The sequence below is a fragment of the Perna viridis genome, chromosome 12, assembly GCF_037379345.1.
Source record: "Perna viridis isolate PV_CMFRI_1.1 ecotype Kerala chromosome 12, ASM3737934v1, whole genome shotgun sequence".
Lineage (NCBI taxonomy): Eukaryota > Metazoa > Mollusca > Bivalvia > Mytilida > Mytilidae > Perna > Perna viridis.
Genome location: NC_142456.1, coordinates 24,129,702 through 24,149,187, shown reverse-complemented (window position 1 = coordinate 24,149,187; position 19,486 = coordinate 24,129,702). Strand labels below are relative to the sequence as shown.

The 19,486-nt window shown below is 31.6% G+C and overlaps 2 protein-coding genes across 2 annotated transcripts; one reads left to right on the top strand and one right to left on the bottom strand.

Moving 5' to 3' along the window:
* Positions 1–2,385: 2,385 nt before the first annotated feature.
* LOC148601765 (signal peptidase complex subunit 1-like) lies at positions 2,386–8,930 on the top strand. The gene is made up of 4 exons (XM_088556011.1): positions 2,386–2,539; positions 4,908–4,967; positions 6,273–6,359; positions 8,476–8,930. The coding sequence occupies exons 1-4, from the start codon at positions 2,486–2,488 to the stop codon at positions 8,593–8,595; spliced, it is 321 nt and encodes a 106-aa protein (XP_088412137.1). The 5' UTR covers positions 2,386–2,485; the 3' UTR covers positions 8,596–8,930.
* A 1,266-nt stretch (positions 8,931–10,196) lies between these two features.
* On the bottom strand, positions 10,197–18,664 carry LOC148601764 (tetratricopeptide repeat protein 36-like). The gene is made up of 4 exons (XM_088555557.1): positions 18,509–18,664; positions 14,442–14,627; positions 14,065–14,166; positions 10,197–12,589 (listed from the first exon to the last, which is right to left on the bottom strand). The coding sequence occupies exons 1-4, from the start codon at positions 18,627–18,629 to the stop codon at positions 12,435–12,437; spliced, it is 564 nt and encodes a 187-aa protein (XP_088411683.1). The 5' UTR covers positions 18,630–18,664; the 3' UTR covers positions 10,197–12,434.
* Positions 18,665–19,486: the final 822 nt, after the last annotated feature.

The following is a 19,486-nucleotide window of genomic DNA, read 5'->3' as shown; positions in this document are numbered from 1 at the left end:
AACTGTGTTCATCATGCAGACCAATGTCTCAACTTTACAATGGTACCAAGAAATTGGCGGTAGCACTTAGGGTTTGGGGTAAAGTGAAAAAACATGTACCCCTACCCCACCAAAACATCGCTCAAATTGACATATTTTTTCAATGGCAAAACCCCTAGAGTATTTATGCTTAAGTAAATAATAGCTTATTTGGTATTTTCTGTTTAGTATTATCACTGTTATTACTTTTGGGGTTCTCTTGATGAATTTTGTCCGTTTCCGTAGTCAGAATTTATCAAAAGATGCAAAAAATGGGATTTTCGATTTTTCCGTAAAAAGTCAAATAAGTTCGACTCTACAAATTATTGCTCAACTAAAACGTCTTAAATTTGGTGTCATTCGATAGATAATTTAATTTTCTACATAAATAAACCACGAAAAACTAATTTTCAAGAACGGAATTTTAAAAAGAGTTAAAAATATTACCCCTACCTCTAGAAAACTGGTCTCGGTATCAAACAGAATTCTCATTTCCTGCATACCGACACCATCAGAAATTATATTCTAGGCATTCATAATTAAGATAATGATGTACCCAACATATCTGATCAATTCAGGCGATTAGATTTTCTTTTTGAGGTTACAATTACTATAAAATCGTAAAAATGGAAGCTTTCAGAATTTCAGAATTTCTTCTTTCACCCGTTATTGTCATTTTTTCAGAAGGCCGTAGATTAAACAAGTTTTTGTGTGATACGGTACATTAATATACTGTTTTAGCTTCCAAATTAATTAGATAAGTAATAAATATTTGAACTTTTCCAAGTCAAGTTAGGTGAAAAATTGCCACCCATGAAAAAAAAATACCTCAACATGAACTAAAATGTTACACAATTTTTGCCATATACACGGTGTACAATAGACATGTCGGATACTTGTGTTTTAATTATAGATGTATGCAACATACATGTATCTTCTAATTCCAGACGATTATTTTTCAGTTTCAATGTGACAATAATGATTTTTTCATAAAAAGGGGAATTTTAGGAATTTCGACTCCTTTTATAACAATAATTTGATAAGTTCAAGTCGAACATCCGACCATATATTTACTTTACAATCAGGAGTTGACAATTACAAACAAAAGCATAAAAATGTTTTTGCTGCTTCCATTGATTTGAAAAAAAAGCCTTCAGTACCATTTGGCGAGATGGTCTGTTTTATAAGCTACTTAAAAAATGTCCAAACAACATAATACATTTTATGTATTTTGATATAACACGTAGAACTTGCCTGATTCCCTCTCAAAACTCTAATTCATATTTCAGTTATAAATTATTTAGATCACATCTATTCTTCTGAAGGCACATTGCTGTATCAAATTTTCAATGCAACTTGAAAAAAACACTAAAAAATTACTAAATCGACTTGGATATTCATATTTCCAATAAGAATATGACTTTCAAAAGAGAAATTAAAAGTGTAAAACAAAAACGAAGAATAAGTACAAAACTCTAAAATACTTCAATCTTCAAAGTTATACTTTTTTCAGAACCACATATAAGATGGAACACAGACCAACATATGTAGATAGTGTTGTAAACGTTTCTCAACATGCAGCTATTTCAAAAATGCGGACAAGCTCCTATTATCTCATGATAGAAAAGGGACGACATAGTAATGTACCTCTCAGAACGTTTGTGTAGGGTATGCAATTTAAGTCATGTTGAAAATGAAGAACATTTCTTACTTCATTGTTCTCATTATGAACAAGAAAGATAAAAATTAATCGATAAAGTAAATACTTTGGTTCCAGGCTTTACAGATTACAGTACTAGATCCAAAATCAATATTTTTTTTAAATAGTAAATCACAAACTATTTTGAGAATGTCGTCCACATTTACACTTAATTGCTTGAAAATTAGAGATATAAGTCTCCAATAATTTTGAATATGACAGAAATATTAACCAATTATAATGTTATATCTTAAATCTCTAATGATTCACTGTAATGTACATTTGTTGTTGTAATAGGCAATAACCATGCACTGTAATTGAGTTTGTGTCAATAAAGTATTTGTATTTGTACTTGTATATATATATATATCAAGGTCCCACAAGAGGCAGGGGTATTACAATGACTACATTAGTCAGTGAGTGTATATTAAGTAGTGTAATATAAGAGTAAGAGTGTAACAAAATGTCCCGGTAGATTTTTTCTGATTACAGTTGCTTTAAGGATGGGTAATGAAAATTGAATGTATCATTGCAGACATGACACTAATTTTCGAAAAATTCGTATTTAATTTTTTTTTTCAAACTTTGGTCTGTGAAACAAAATTTATGCCCAAAAATATGTACAAGAATATACGATCCCGGTTCGACTTCCTAAAGCTTCCTATAGTGTGTCCCAAAAAGACACGACAACTTCCGGTTAGCAAAAAAAAAAAGACAGAAATTCAGAGACCGCATTTATAGTATCAATATATATCGCCCACAGTAAATATGGATTTAGAGAGATTTTTACCTGCAGCTTTCAAGAAAGTACCGCTTCATATGGTGAGTATAAATAGTCTTCAGTATCTCCTACTTATTGAAATTCAATTTGGAAGTTTATTTCAGTTCAGGAATCACAAACAGCTGTTCCTTTTCGGTTACAGGCCAGTGTCAACTTTCCATGGCTGTACACTATTTAGAAGGTATGTGTACATGTAGTATACTTCCATGGATGGTTTTCATGGGTCTTTATTTCGATCAAGGACTCTATAGTCTACTATCAATTCCTTGAGTTACTACACATGTAGTATGATGTACATGTACATTTTTTGTACATTTGTACTTCCTCTGTCATATTAATAATTATGTTGGGTCCATACATTTTTATGATGTAGTCCATGATCAATTTGAGACAAGTCTTCCTGGAAACTCTTAGGAAGTATAAATTACAAATTCAGGTTTAGCTGTGACTTGCCGTCTTGGGAGGCTATTTTTTATTTTGCTTGGTTGCCTCCCTTGTTAGTGAGACATAAATGTCAGATTAAAAAAGGGCCTCAGCAAACATCATGATTATCTGGACTAGCTTTGGTCCTTGGAAATAGCAGGGTATTACTGTATGAAAAAAATACTTTTTTAGAAGCTCCTGCTTACTATGAAGTTGGGATAAAATTTGAATACTGGAACCATATACATGTACATAACTTTTATTTTACCATTTTAAACTTCTCTACCATTAATATATTAGCTTCATTTAAAAAAAAAATTCATTAAGTCATGACGGTCATGTGCATATATATTCATGTACATGTGTCACAACAAAAAGTTATTTTCAGTTAGTAACTTTGGGATCATAATGAACACATGGCTCACTCTCTGGTTGGACAGATTTTAATCTTGACGCGTGTCCTTTCGTGCAGAAAATAACTTGCCAAAAAAGTATAAGGTTGAATGTGACATACCGTATTTAATAGCACAAGCTACAACATAGAAACCAACAATAGTATTTTTTTCTGTCCGTATTGTCTATTTCAATCATAACAAGGTAAAGTTTTCTATAAGGCTTGACCATAGGTCTAGAGAAACTGGTAGGTCCTTTCACACAGAAAATAACTTGCCAAAAAAGCATGATTAGATTGAATGTGACATATTTAATAGCACAAGCTTCAAAGCTTCAACATAGAAATCAACAATGGTACTTTTTTTGTCTGTATTGTCTGATTTCAATTATAACAAGGTCAAGTTTTCCCTTCCCAAGGGTTGACCATAGGTCCACAGCTCTAGAGATTTTAAAACCAATGGTAGGTGTGGTCATTTTGTTGATGCCATTAAACCACATGCATTTAACAAGTTCTTTATAATTTAACAACAAGAACTTAGACAGTAAAACATTGTTTTCATCTTAATTGTGTCTTTAAACAATTCTTTAGAACTTTTGGGAGTCGATCCATCACATTTTCATAAAAGTTAGGCAAATAGAACTGCTTTTCTCTGTCAGATAGTTGCTGAGATCCTTTAGACGTTGTGTAAATTAAGATCGTTTTCTTCCCTCTCCGATGACACCAATCTTTATCAAATTGAATTAAACTCTTTATACTTTCTATATTTTATTAAATGAACAGTTTTCAAATTTCGTAAATTTAAAAAAAAGAGTAGAAATCATTCAGCTTTTTTTAATCTTAGTGATTTTGCCAATGTTGATAATTGTAAATTTGACAGATCCAAGATGTGTTTACACATGTTTCTCTCCCTGACACATTAATCCCCTGTAAATTACCAACCAGAACATTGAAATTACCGTTAGAATAAACACATATGCCAATCATATAGATTTATGACAGGTATAGGTGATTAATAAACAAGAGAAATTGGGAAATACAGTGCCGATTTGCAATCCATGACGCAAATTTGAATACATGGCGCACGCCATATGAACATGTGGCGCTCGTTTTGAATTCATGGCACAATGAAAGTAATACATGGTACAGCGCCATGCAAAAAGAGGCCATGGAGAACCCTGGTGACTGTTTATCACTTGTAAATATACATAAAATAAATGCATTAAACTGCTCAAAGAGAACAGTAACAGTAAACATTATAAAGTATTGTATCAATACTATCTATATTTGATGATTTCTTCCTGTTAAATTTGGAAGAATTTAACATATGTACAAAATGTACATGTATACAGGTAAGATTATTTTCATACCATTTCCTATTTACATATTGGTTGCAAAGTTTATTGAGAAAAATAGTTTCCTCTTCAGATTGATACATAAAAAATTATATTATGTGTGATACAAAAATCCCAAATCAGAGAATATTATCTTGACTACATGTATGGTTGGAGAACTTGGCTTCTTATTCTTAAGTGAGGACAAGGATTTAATAAACTCTATGTTAAATTTGTTAACTGTCGTTTTTTCATTTACAGGATTTTGATGGTCAAAAGAAGGCAGAGAGATTATTTCAAGTTATTATTCTGGTATTTGGGGTAAGGTTATATTAAAAATAATCGTCCTTTTTATTCATTATAAGCTTGTTCTCCTTTCACCTGCATTTGTACGTGTACAAATGCGTGTGAACGTTCTTACATGACCACTAAAATTTGTGGCTGTATAAATATAATAATGGTGTCATGCTGTTAATGTCACCCATCTGTAGATATTTCATGTCTGAACAATAATTTGAGAATCAGTGTGTAGATCTGTATGAAAGTATACCACAAGGTGGAATACCTGGTGTGTTGGGGGTTATTACTTGAACTATTTATAAAATTAGGGGCCAGAAACATGCATTTTCATGATGTCTGGACAATGAGTTAAGTGCAACTGATTTGATCTCTTTGAAATTGTACTACAAGGTGCAAAAGGATTACTGGTATTAACTTTGTGGTTGTGACTTGAAATGATAAGGAATGGCAGGCCTGAAACAAGGATTTTCTTGGTGTACAGATAATGAAAATTCCATATCCCCCAAAAGAAGTTTAGCTTATTGAGAAATATGTGGCCACTCCTATTCTGATCAAATTCTTTCCTGTGTCAAATATTAAACTCAGTCAAAATTATAAGCTATATCAAGCTTGAATTTAACCCTACTAACTTCAGGGTTTGGCCTCTGTGGTTGTATCCAACTGTGTCCTGCAATGCATTTTTGTACATCACATGTAGCCATGTTAGCAGTCTCATAATTTGCATTTTTATGACTGCAGACATTTTAGTTGTAATATGGTATAATTGTTTGACACTGCTTGTCCTGTTGTAGACTTTGGTATGAGTAGAGACACTTGACATTACTGAAAATAAAAAAAAATAACCTGTATAAATATGTTTGTTATGCATGTACATTGTAGCTATAAATACATGTACATGTAAATATACCCCGTACCTGTGCCAGTTTCTATTCTTTACATTATTATGTTGTAACTCAAAACTATAGTCACACAGAAATATGTATTTTTTGTGTATAGAAAAATATCTTAAAAGTGAATGATGTACATGTATTTCACATGAACAAAAATTTTGAATTATTTGAAATATGTATTTTTTGTGTATAGAAAAATATCTTAAAAGTGAATGGTGTACATGTATTTCACATGAACAAAAATTTTGAATTATTTGTTGGGAATGTTCGTGAAGTTAATTACAAAGGAGACTTGTTACATACATGTACTTAGCAAGTTCTAACTTATCTTTGTTGAAATTCTTGTACAGAATGTTTTTTTTTAATACTTTTTGTATTGAATTAATATTTTAACACTTTTTACATAAATGTACTTCTTTCTTACCATTTTTCTTAGGTAGTAGGATTTATATGGGGATATATCTGTCAACAGTTTTCACAGACTATGTATATATTGATAGCTGGATTTATTTTATCCTGTTTGGTAAGTCATACATGTAGCTCTATTAAAGTACATGTAACAGCACTAACTCCCTTTCCAAATGAAGACAATAATTACAAAGTGTTTTTTTTAGAAACTACAAACATCACAAGTAACATGGATTCTGATTGGATAAAAAATCTTGTCTGTCATCTCATAGACTAAATTTTGTAATGACTGTGACATCAGAAAAATTTTTAATGATTTACTTGTTGAATTTTGATATATAAATTAAATTAAAAGGAATTACTGTTTTATTTTTTCGGTCTATGTGAAATAACTTGAAATGCCTGTGGTGCACACTTGAAAATAACTTGCTACATAGGTTACAAAAATGTATTTAGTGTGCACCACATGATTGAGGATATTTATTCATAGACCGGAAAAATATAACAGTCATTTCTTAAAGGTCTTGAAGCAAGGTCTAACAAAAGCCTAATACTGGAAATTAGGATTTTAACCAAAAATATACATGTACCAAAAGTACAGTACAGCGAAACTTGTCTTAAAACATTACCTTGAAAATCTGAAAACTTGTCTTAAAACAAAATCTGGAGAATCTGAAAACTTTTCTTAAAACAATACCTGGGGAATCTTAAAACTTGTCTTAAAACAATACCTGGGGAATCTTAAAACTTGTCTTAAAACAAAATCTGGATAATCTGAAAACTTGTCTTAAAACAATATCTGGGGAATCTGAAAACTTGTCTAAACTCTGGTTTAAAGTCCTTTTTTTCAGTTTAGATGTACATCTAACCTTTTATTTGGACTTTGCTAAAAACAAACTAACTTTTCATCTCTCTTATGGGAATATCTTTAAAAACGAATTTAATATTAATATAATTATCTCCATTTGACCACTAAGCCCTTTTCACAACTCCATACATGTACAGTACCATTACCATTTTATTTTATGTTTACATGAATACACTTTTAATGATTGCATTGTAATCTGATGTGTCATGTTTGACTGTTCATTCACAGGCCTTTTAATTGAAATTAAACCCTATTATTATAAGAAATTTTGACAAATCACATGTGAAATAAATTCTTTGAGTTTACCCTCTGCCTTTTTCTGCCAGAACATCACATCTTTCTCTTATGATGTTAACCTAATTTGACATCACTGATGATTAGAAATATAAATCCCCTATTCACAAAATTGAGAAGTCTTTTGAAAATATCAATTTATTATTTAAGACTTAGTTTGTTTTCGGAACTGCAGTTGTTAAATCTTGACATTTTTTCGGTTCTCATGATCATAAATATTCTACTGTTATTATACATGTAATTGTTACAGTACCATACATGTACTTGTGTTGTTTGTGAAATGTTATAATTACATGTATGTTTGGTTTAAGCTTAAGTATTTGAAAGAATCAGGCAAAATGTGAAAATTAGAAAAAATGCATGTCAAAACCCACTGATCTGACAATATAATTTCACTTACCGTTGATGGCAACTATTTGATCTCTGCATCACTGGCATTGTTCAAAAATTTTCCATAGGATGTTATTTTGTACAGAGTTATCTGCAGTTGGAATATTTATTTTCAGTGCATTTCAATGAAATTAATACTCAGTTTACCAACATGATATGGAAAATCTTCTCTTATTTTCTTGATTCTGTGGTGCAATTAAATGGTGTTTTTTTAATACCATGTTTTACCCCCTGCCTGATTCTTACGGAGACTGACACTTAATAATTAGTTTTTTCACTTTTGTTAGTACAATGTACTATTCTCATGGTTAAGTGTATGAGCATGATTCTTTCTCTTTGATTAATCCTCAACAAATAGTGTTTTTTTTTTTGGGGGGGGGGGAGTGTACAGAAATTACCATGTCCATCTGTCCATCCATATTATACATGTACAATGTTTATTCAACTACTACTAAACTATTTAATTCATTTTTTTATGAAACTTAACAGAAGGTTTGTCATCATATGCAGATATGAATTCAATTATCTCACATATCTAGTTTATTCTGAAAAAAAAACATAAAAAACTAAAAAAGGAAGAACAAAATTGACACATTTTTCATTTAAAAAAGTTAAGAACTAAAAATGGAAGAACCGTAACTCTATTAAATGTACATTTTCATTTTTTTTCTCTTTTCAGCTAACCTTGCCTCCATGGCCAATGTTCAGAAGAATGAACCTAGTGTGGCAAAAACCAGTAGAAACAGTTGAATCATCGGAACAACAAAAAACTGATGTCAAACCAAAGAAGAAGAAATAAAAAAAAAACATCAATCTTATTTTAATTTTGTTATGTACCATGGATCTGTAAAGAATATTAACACATTCATTTAAACAATAATGTTAGTTGTCTTAAACAGACACATTTATATTAACGTCATTTTAAAACATAATGAGAAAAAGATGCCTGAAGTGCCATTCTCTACATTTTTTGACATTCATTAAGTGTCAGACATGAATAGTCATATTTTTTCATGAAAATTTTACAAACATTTTTCATAGAATGAATTTTGTGATGTTGTAAGTGTTCATTATTTATATATTGTATGTTAATAAGTAAATGAAGTATGGTGCAATAAAAAGGGGAGATAAGTAGCTTTTCTTTATTTTGTTTTGCAAAGTTTAGGTGAATTTTTCGTAAACATCTTGAGATAAAAAAAAGAATGGATATGGATATAGATATGAAATGATATGTGAAACATAACAAATGAACCTAAATACAAAATAGTAAATACTACCACCAGTTTTTAGGTGAATGTATGCAAGAGGACACCTTAAAAAAGCAGAGATAATAGTTTTAGTTCTAACATATTTATTTGCTTGAAAGTACAGCAAAGGGATCAGACTCAGGATGTAATAACATTTTGGGAGGCCCTCACCCATATAGATAATAGTTACTCCAAAGAAACTGGTCTCCATCGTATATCAGCTAATTATCCAAATAGCATCTTTTCAATTCTCATTTTTTTTTCAGCTCATCCAGATATAATATAAGTGCAAGTCACATACAACATCACTTTGCATCCTTTAAAGAAAAACAACTTTTTCTGTGGTAGCTTTGTAACTTTCATTCACACTAGGCAAAGGTGTTGTATGATTGAATTACTCATAAGCTCAACCCATCCAATTACTCAACCAAGGGTGTATTTTATTACCTACAAGTTGTAGGCAGTAACACGCTAGGTAAATCTTGTAGTTGAGAGGTTATGGAGGTCTACCAGAGCTATAAGAATATTTTAAAATTCTCATATGTGAAGAAACTAAGAAAAAGTATTTTTCTAAGGAGACCAGATTATTTACATGTTATATGAAACTAACAAGGCTGAAACTGGCAAAACAGAGTAAACATGAAGTAAAAAAGAACCTAACTCTCACTCCTGATTTTACTTTTAAGTAGGAGAAATAATGGTCAGTTTCATGTGCATATCATTACACTACAAAGCAAGTCTTTACCCTACACAGGGAAATGTGCCACATGTGAGAATCATGTGGATTGCATCATATGATAATCATATGAATTGAGCACTATATGATTATCATATGTTTCAATTTACATATGAATATCGCATTATTATTATATGTTTTCAAGCAAAAATTATCATGATAGTCATCACTATCGCATGTTAAATATATGATTATCATATAATTCGAGCACCATATGATTATCATATGTAGCACATTTGGCTGTGCACCTGCTCCATTCCTTACTTGATACTTTTAATGTTGCTCATTTACCAGTACATTCATGTTTTCCTTTTCATCATCATTTTTTTTTCGATTCTGTGTGTTTTTCGTCCTCACTTTATTATGTTGTTTGGATTTCACATAAAGCATGGCTATTATTTAAAAAAAAAGAGAGACTCTTGTGAGAATATCTTTATTTATATTCAAAAAGGAATGTTAATTTGAATATTCAACAAAAACATACTGACATAAAATCATACTGTACATCAATGCAAAAGTAACACTTTGGAGAAAAAAATAAAATTTATAAAAATACCATGAAAAGGCATGCAAAGATTATATAATAATAAGTAAAAAAAATAGATTTACTTTTTTATCTATCTGAGGACAATACTACATTACTGACTTCCCAACCTAAAAAGAAATGTTCAATAAACCAATCAAAAACAGCCCTGTAGTTTGGATATTGTTTGAGAAAGAATAAACCTGTCCAAAAATTTTCAATTAATTATTTTTTCAAATGTGAAGATTTGAAGTCCATGTTATGCCAATTTGGAAACCCCAAATTCATTCTGATCAAAAACAAAATAGCAAGAGCACAACTGACAGACAAACACAGGAAAAGTTGTAAAATATGTATTGATAACACCTGAAAAACATGTTTGTCACATGTTTTTCTTACATTTAGAACAAACCAGAAATAAGAAGACAAAATTATTCCATGAAAGTTTTCAACAGAATGTTTTCGCACATTTAATATGCATAAAAAACGTCTACTTCCCTTTCTGTCCTTCACATATGAAAAACATAAAAACACATGTTACATTTTTTCTTGTGTACCTATTACTACACACACACATCTGTATAACAGGGGGAATAACAATTTTAATATATACTATCATCTCCATAAACTTTCTAAAGTAAACAAAATATACTTTATAAAAGTTAAATCGTGGATACTTACTTTTCTGATTAAGAAAAAATTATTAGTATGTAGATTCTTGAATTCGTAGAATCGTACAAACGAATGGGGAAATGCTTTTTGTTGGGAACCAAATTTTGTGGTTTACAAAGCCAATGAAAACCTCGAAAATTGGAACCCCACAAACAATAATATTCACAGTAGATTTTAACATAAATATTACTATTACTAATGCTGCTCGGATGTTAAACCCCAACAAACAAACAAACAAACATAAAAATTACTGCAAATCACCCTTGTTAATATCAACCCAAAAAAAAACAACTACATCAAAAAAATGTGTATGTACAATAAATGAATGATTTTTAATATAACAATCAAACTCTATCACAATGGGGTATGTAAATCTTGTCACATGACTCCGTGGTTTCATGAGAATAGGTCCTAATTCAAATGCATGGAAACTTTGTCATTTACAGAGAAAACATCATTCTTTGTAAAAATACCGATGAATAATGACAAATATCATTTTCTATGTGATTGAAGTGCTAGGAAAAACAAATTAACTGAATTTTTCATTGTAATGCAGCAATTCAAGATCATGGAAGTCAACAATAAAATACATATCAGTCTTTGGATTTCAATACACATGCAAAATTATTTCATATGATTTTCACACGAATTTTACATGATTTTCACACAAATTTTACATGATTTTCACCTGAATTGAACAAATAAACTAAGTGGCAGAGTTCACGTGAAATTCACATGAAATGTTCATATGAAATTCGTGTTTAGTGAAAATTTCACATGAAGCTCGATTAACATGAATTTCACATAAAAAATATTTGCCAATGTATACATTCTACAACAGAAATTCCAGTGAGGAAAAAGAAACTAGAATGAGACTTACAATCCTATTCTAAAATCAAGTTTAACAAAATAAGTTGTATCTATTAAATTAAAAGGTGGCATGCATATCAGTATATAATAAATAGGGGTCCCTTTCTAGTAGCTAGCGATTCCTTCCTACATCTAGTGATGCTGAAATATATAACCTTTAGCAAAATTAAAATAAAAATTATGATAAAAATATCTTTAGACTAATATCAATAAATTCATAAGTTTCACATATAATATTTTCAATAAAGTACATGGATTAATTTATGTTTAAAAATAAATGCAAGATTTCCTAAAATTCTTCATGAGTTGGAAAAATTAAATATTCCTTAAGCCTTCAAAGGTAGGAATAAAACACCACAGAAGGCACATGTCAGGGGCAAATTAAGAGATTTTAAAGTGGGGCCGGAGGTTCAACCTATTATTTGTTGATCTATGCTAAAATTTTGTAAGAAATTAACAAAATTTTTCAACAAATAGAAGGTGTTTAATCCATTGTTTTGCCACTGACTCGTTACAGTTCAATCATTAACTTATGTAAAAATACACACACAAAAAAAAAACAATCAAAATAGTCAACAAATTGTGATCTTTTACATTTCACCAGATCTCACTTTGTGGAAGACTTCAGACAACATTTGGTTACAAAGAGCAGCATATGGATTCATAGCAACCACCTGCTGTTTGGCAAACTGTCCTCCTAAACATGCTGCCTTCTTAAAATCATCCAAAGATTCTTCTTCCTTTCCTGCCAAATATACCAGAAAAATCAATTAGCTACATAATTTAAAATGTTTTACGACATGCTAGTAGAAATTAACAGTACTAGATTGATTTAACAGAATTATCCACACAATTAATTTACAATAACTTTTTTGTACCAGTAATCAGATATTGGTGTATCCTAGCAGGGTGCTGACAAAAGCACCTATTTTCACAAGCGATTTCAGTTCGAATTAGCATAGATTTTAGTGTTCTTATAGCACTAGTCCTGGATACTAGATTACAACATAATTGTAGTGACCTGAGGCTTATATTTTCACATCCACAAAAGTTATCACCTCTGCCTACATATAGGTTTAAAAGGACCAACAAGAATGGATTGATAGTCAACGATCAAACAAAATTTTAGCAGACTGGCAAACATAGACTAAAACGAGTTTGAAACCAGGCAAATATGGTTGGAGCATTTTCATAAATAAGGAAATTTTAACTAGAGGCTCTAGAGAGCCTGAATCACTCACCTGTTTAAAAATAGTCATTTTAGCCTTCTAAAGCAAGATAGTCCGTGAAAAGTTGAGACTTCCAATAAATCAGCCACATTTCCAGATAAAAATAACCTTGCTTGCTTTCAATCAATCAATCAGAAAGCTTGTTATTCAACACACTACATTTTTTAAATTGAATTAATAAAAATCTTCACAGGACACAGCTTGATTCCACTGCAGATGTTGAACCCTGAACTGTTGGGGCAAATACATGTACACATGTATGATCATACCTTTCAAGGTAAAATAGGGGGGTAAGATTTTTACAAGAATTTCAGCCCCTACTTCCAAAACTGTTCAAGTCATAACCCCAAAAATCAAACACAGCCCTGCTTAGATGGTATGGCACCTTGTGATACAATTTTAAAGAGATTCATTTACTTATAGTCAAATTATTGTCAAGACATCGTGAAAATCCATGTTTCTGGCCCCTTCTTTCTAAACAGCTCCAGTCACAACCCACAAAAAAAATCCCAGCCTTCCTTTTGTCACAAATGAGCTAGTGGTACAACTAAGCAGAGATATATACACTTATACTCGTTATTGTCTGGACATCTATTGTATACAGATCACAATTATAACAAATGTACAATACCACTATTTTTTGTTGTGGTATAAAAAGGTGGCGCTAAAATATTGTTTCTAATATGACATACTTCAAAGAACTTTAGACCATAGCCATGGTAAAAAAAAAAGTGATAAACGCGTGACCAGCATTTCGTGCAACTCATAGACTGTGTCTATTAAAAAATATGAAGAAACTAGTCCCATTAGAATCGTTAAAAATCACGGAAACTCCATTTATCAGTGTTTTACCATGAGCTGGCCATTTATGTTTTTATTAAACCCTCACTATCGCTTCAGGTAAGACAATGCAAAATATATGGCCAGCAAGCAGTAAAACAATGATAAAATAGGGTTTCCATGATTTATTCCTTAAATAAACATTAAATACCTTCTAGTTTATAAATAAGGCCTCTTTGTGTATAAGCTTGGCATGCAACCTGTCCCCTACCCTGGCTTAGCTCTATTGCTTTGTTCAGATCATCTAAAGCTCCTGAAAAAAAATCAAGATTTGATAAAGAACACTGAATGAAATGTATTGGTGGGTGCTTAAGAAACAAAGTCCCACTATAATTTTATAAAAAGTTTTTTTTTGGAATGTGAGAATATAGTACATGTACATGATGTTTCTTAATTCCTAAGCATGCCTGTTTTATATTTAAGTGTATAAATTGTACTGACAAGGAGTCGGATTAATAAAAGGTTCCTTTATGTACAAAAAAAAATACATGTAGCTTGATGTTGAACATAAGTAGTTGAAACATGTACCTTGTACGTCACCCTTCAGTCTTAGTGCCTGAGCTCTGTTGTTATATCCAGAGGCTCTACTTGGTAACACATTGATGGCTTGATTAAACAGATCTAATGCCTTGTGTACATCACCAGTCTCCGCAGCTTGGACACCCTCTGTTTCAAGATGCTTTGCTTGCTTCACTTCATCAGTTTCAACCTCTTCTACAAAAAAAGTGCAAAAAAAAAACAGTTACTTGGTATAAATAGAAATCTTAAAACATTTTGAAATGAGAAAGGTGAATTGAAAATACCTAAGTAAACGTGCCAATGAAAATTCATACTAATGGATATTCATGGGCAAATAACAAGAATGACAACACACAGACGAGCATGCAGGGCAAATCCCACATACTTACATGTAACTTGAATAACGTAGAGTTTTTTCTAGGATTTTGAAAGCTTAAGTCACTTTCTTGTGAGAAAATGAGGACTATTTTAATGGTACATGTATATTTTTCAAGGTAGTATTTGCATCTGACATAAAATATTTCAGTTTCTTCTGTTATTTACAGCACTGTTTAAAGACATTACATAAAACTTAAATGTACATTGCATATGAATAAAGCACATTAAAGCACATTATTTTTTTCCATTATCATGCAAGCATGTTTTCCAGACAATCCAAATAGCATTCCTGAGATTTAATTCAAAAAGAAACTCCCCAGCCTGTAAGAATCATCAAAAATAGAAATCCCTTCACACTCTTTAAGCAGGGACATAAATCCCTGACATAATTTTAAATGTCTGTAATATAAAAAAACAAATGCTGTTTTCTGCATGGCAACCTTTTGCAGAAACACAAAAATTCATCTAGTACAGTGTAGATATACAACAAATTTAGGTACGAACAGCCTTAACATGCACAGTACTAGATGCATTGGACAGATAAAATTAGTTTCAAACAGGTATTTCTCCTGTGTTGCCTCATGAGATTCTATTTTTAGCACAATTTCAACTGTGCTTTTGAGACCCACAGTGTTCTAGGATTTTTCAGACATTGAAGTTTCCTTGGGAAAAATCCATATAAAATTAACTTTCCCACAGTCAATGACTGTTTTCCTAACAAAACAAATCCTTACAGCATATGAAGTTTTCAACTTGCAACGGAAAAGTGCAACTAAGTACCTAACTTTCCCTGACCCAAATTTCACTTGCCCCGGGTAACGGGTAATACGAATCCTAGAACATTGACCCAAACGAGTTAATGACATAACTGTGTTATATTTAGTATTGGTCCCTGAGGAGTTCATTGATAGCTTAATGATATTTTCAAGATCGTAAATAAATGTTGTAAATATAAATGCTGACAATTTTGCAACTGCAAAATATATATTGTAATATCTGGGGAGTGACCAAATTACCCACATTTTGTTTACAGTAAAGTTTGATGTACAAAAATAAATGATAAATAACTTTTTATATCATTTTGATACAAATTTAACCAGAAGTAAAGGAATTTTCCCAGCAGAAATTCTTACCAATATTTGAACTTTCTAAACCTTAAAGTCATGCTCGAGAGGTCAAGAGATGAACAGTTACTCCGAGTTCCTGATTAGTGTAAGTGGCGAATTAGGCGATTGTTTACACAAAATTTTGACACCTGTGGAAAGTTGTAATTAGCTTGGGGTAATAAAATTGTCACTTTGGCCAAATTGGTTTGTTGCTTATAACTGAGTGGTCAAGGGTTTGATCCTCCATGTGAGAGTACAATTTTGTTGGTTAAATCATGATCTCCCGTTACATTTACATGAAAATGTCAAGATGCATTTGGCACAGTTTTGGGGTTGAATTCAATACATGCACATTATTGAATCTATAATTAAATTTGCTTTGATACATGTATAAAAATAATATGGAGTAGGCATTGCTAAATCAGCAAACACCATGAGTTTTACCATATGTGAACCATTTGTGTGAGACTCGAAAAATTATAAAGGACATTACAAAAAAGAAGGGGGGGGTCAGATGAAATTTTTTTCTTTCACAAGTGCAAAATTTGTATTTATATTTCAGCAGCAAGCGAAATCAATATTTTTTTTTTGATGTATGAGTAACTAGAAAAAAAGTTGTTTTTCCAAAATCACAACCCCATCCCCCCTTTCCCTTGCTTTTAAAATTGTTGCTAACTTTATAACACTTTGCCATACTTTTATAACTGCTAACCCTTAAGGGCATCTCTAGCAATATACTTTTCAGTTTTAGCCGGTCTGATCAACTGTACAGAAATATTACAGTTCTCCATGGATGGTGGGAATATTTTACACATATCATGTGATGTAATGTTATGTATTGGGTTAATTATGGGTCAGTAAATAGTAAATGGTAATCAGCTAGATCAGGATTAAGATTAATGTTAACAGTTGTATGCTCAGACTTTCTCACGACCATCTGTTGATTGATCCCTGCATCACAGGATGAAGATCTATATTTTTATTTTGATAACATTTGATGACACTATCCCCCCACCCCCTGTTGAACATTACACTGATTTAATTAATTGCTTTTGACAAGTAAATATTTTGGTTCCATTGAACTTAAGAAAGTTAGCCATTGGTCAGAGTTAGAATTTTTAATGTTTTATTTATAATTTGTTGGAGTTTTTGGGGTGTTATATTCTCTGCATGTTTTGTATCTTTAGTTAGCTTACCATCATGCTCCGCTCTTGTAACATCGAGCGTTACTTACGTTATTTGTAAAATAATGAACCATCTATATAACATCATAATAAATGTTATATTTAGATCTGTGGATTAAATACTTGAAATACTGGAATGCCCAGCTACTTATTATCTGTTTGACTTTTCCGGACTTATACTTTAATAGTTGAACAACGTGTCCCCAGTTGTTTATAGTAAACAAAGTTCAGACACAACCAACAGCTACACAAAAAAATGATTGCCTTTCCTATCCTAGAAAAGCTATGCTTCAATTTGGATAATACAATCAGAGTTATATTTTTCCAAGACTGTTTAGGTTCTTGACAACAGTAACAGTGGCACAGCTGAGATACACATACATACATCCACGTTTTTTTCGCAAACTTTTTAAAAACATCATATTCACTTCTTTTAATAAGTACAAAAAAAATTGAGAAAGACTCAAAAACTATCAGAAAAGATAAATTTATTTTTACTGAAATGTAATCTTAACATATATATTTTAATTTGTTTGATTTAAGGAAGTGATGAATTTTCTCCGTATGGACAGTCACTTCCAGGACATGACTTTTTTTCGCTAAGGGAAATTTATATAGTACCTGTAATAACCGTAAAGCTCACACTGCTTATGTGTATAACTGTATGTGTAACTAGTGCTTCTGCCGGTACGTAACATTGTATGTAGGTTACAGACTACCAATTCAACCAATGAGCATTTGGAACGTACGCAAAAATAGTCCTACGCAGAAATTACCCCTGTTCCTCATAGTGCTGTGAAAAAAGTTCTCACCTTATTTAAAAAATTTAAACGGTTTTTGAAAGGAAAAACATTTCTGTACATTTTATAGGTGCATTTTGCTTCTTGTGATGTGAAGCCTAATCTCCATAATGATTTTTAAGTATACCCCTATCTTGTGAAAACACTGGGATTTCCCATGCTATTTATAGACCCTTCACTTCCGGTGACCAGTACTGCACTGCAAGTCTGCTAACCCCACATGCCATTCTGAGGATTGTGAGCTGACATATGTAGAATCATGCTGATATATAGTCCTCTGCAGGTTAAAGTTAAGGTAAAGTCCAGAGAAGCCATTGAATATTGTGAAATTAGCATAGAAGCCTATGGAAAGTGGAATTAGTGGTTTTTAGCCTGTATACTCTCGGTCTTGAATGTTACAGTGTACATGTATATTAACTGTATACCACACTTTGTTTATCAGTATTTATTGTTGAGTCAGTTCAGAAGCTGTAGAGAGCTGATGTTTGTTATTATTTGTCTTGCCGGCTTTTAATAAATATTATCTTATCTTACATCATACATGTAAATTGTAATGTCCTATCAGTATCAATGACCTCAACAGAACCTTTGAATAGCCCTAGCCCTACCATTTATAGTTGCTTCATTTTCATCATCATCCACCACATCACCATAAGGAAGATTAGGGTTAAATATTCTATTTAGGACAGCCTTATCGTGAGCAGAAATATGAGACGTCTCGGTTGACATTTTTACATGGGGGATAACTAAGGGAGGGGAGTGGAACACAGGTTCTTTTGGTCATTCTAAAAACCGGAATTTGTAATAGTCATTAAAAGTATTTTCAGTGACGGATCTAGAGATTTTAAAAAAAGATCATTGAATTTTCCTCAAATCTTCCATTTCAAGCAATCTGAATGGTTGAAATTTAAATTGAGGAAGGATTTTAGGAAATTTTCAATTTAAGGGTTTTTTTATGAAACCGGTCCCAGATCTAGAGGGGTTCCAGTAAAAAGAGGGCTCCAGGCTATTTATTAAAAATACTTTTCAATTATATTTCAAATACATTGCAATATAAATAAATGATAAATTGATCTTTCTGATACTGTTTTCTGGAGATAGTTATGTAAGTTTATAGGGCAAGAATGATCAAACAATATGAATAATACATAATAAAAAAATAGAACAATATTACTAAGCGTTAAAATTGGATTGTTTACTAAACCTCAAAAGCACTAGAAGATAAAAGTGACTTGCTTAAAACACCATCATTCTAAAAGAGTCCAGCTTAAACATGACATCAATGGAAGGTTGAACTGACGAACTATTATTTATATATTTGTTCGAGCGGAATACTTGTAGCCCATACGCTTAATGAATTCAAGACGGGTCAATTCATCACTACAGTAGAGTCGATACTGTTCCATAGAGTACTCAGTTTTCTCGTGTTCTTCTCGACGAACGGTCGCGATAACATCTAGTCCTCTCATCTTGATGTAGTTCACAGTCTGCTGCTTCAATTATACATCCACAAAAAAAAACATACAGATTACATGCTGATTAAAACAGTTTACCAATTTTATTTATCTTACCTGTAAAGGCGCCCG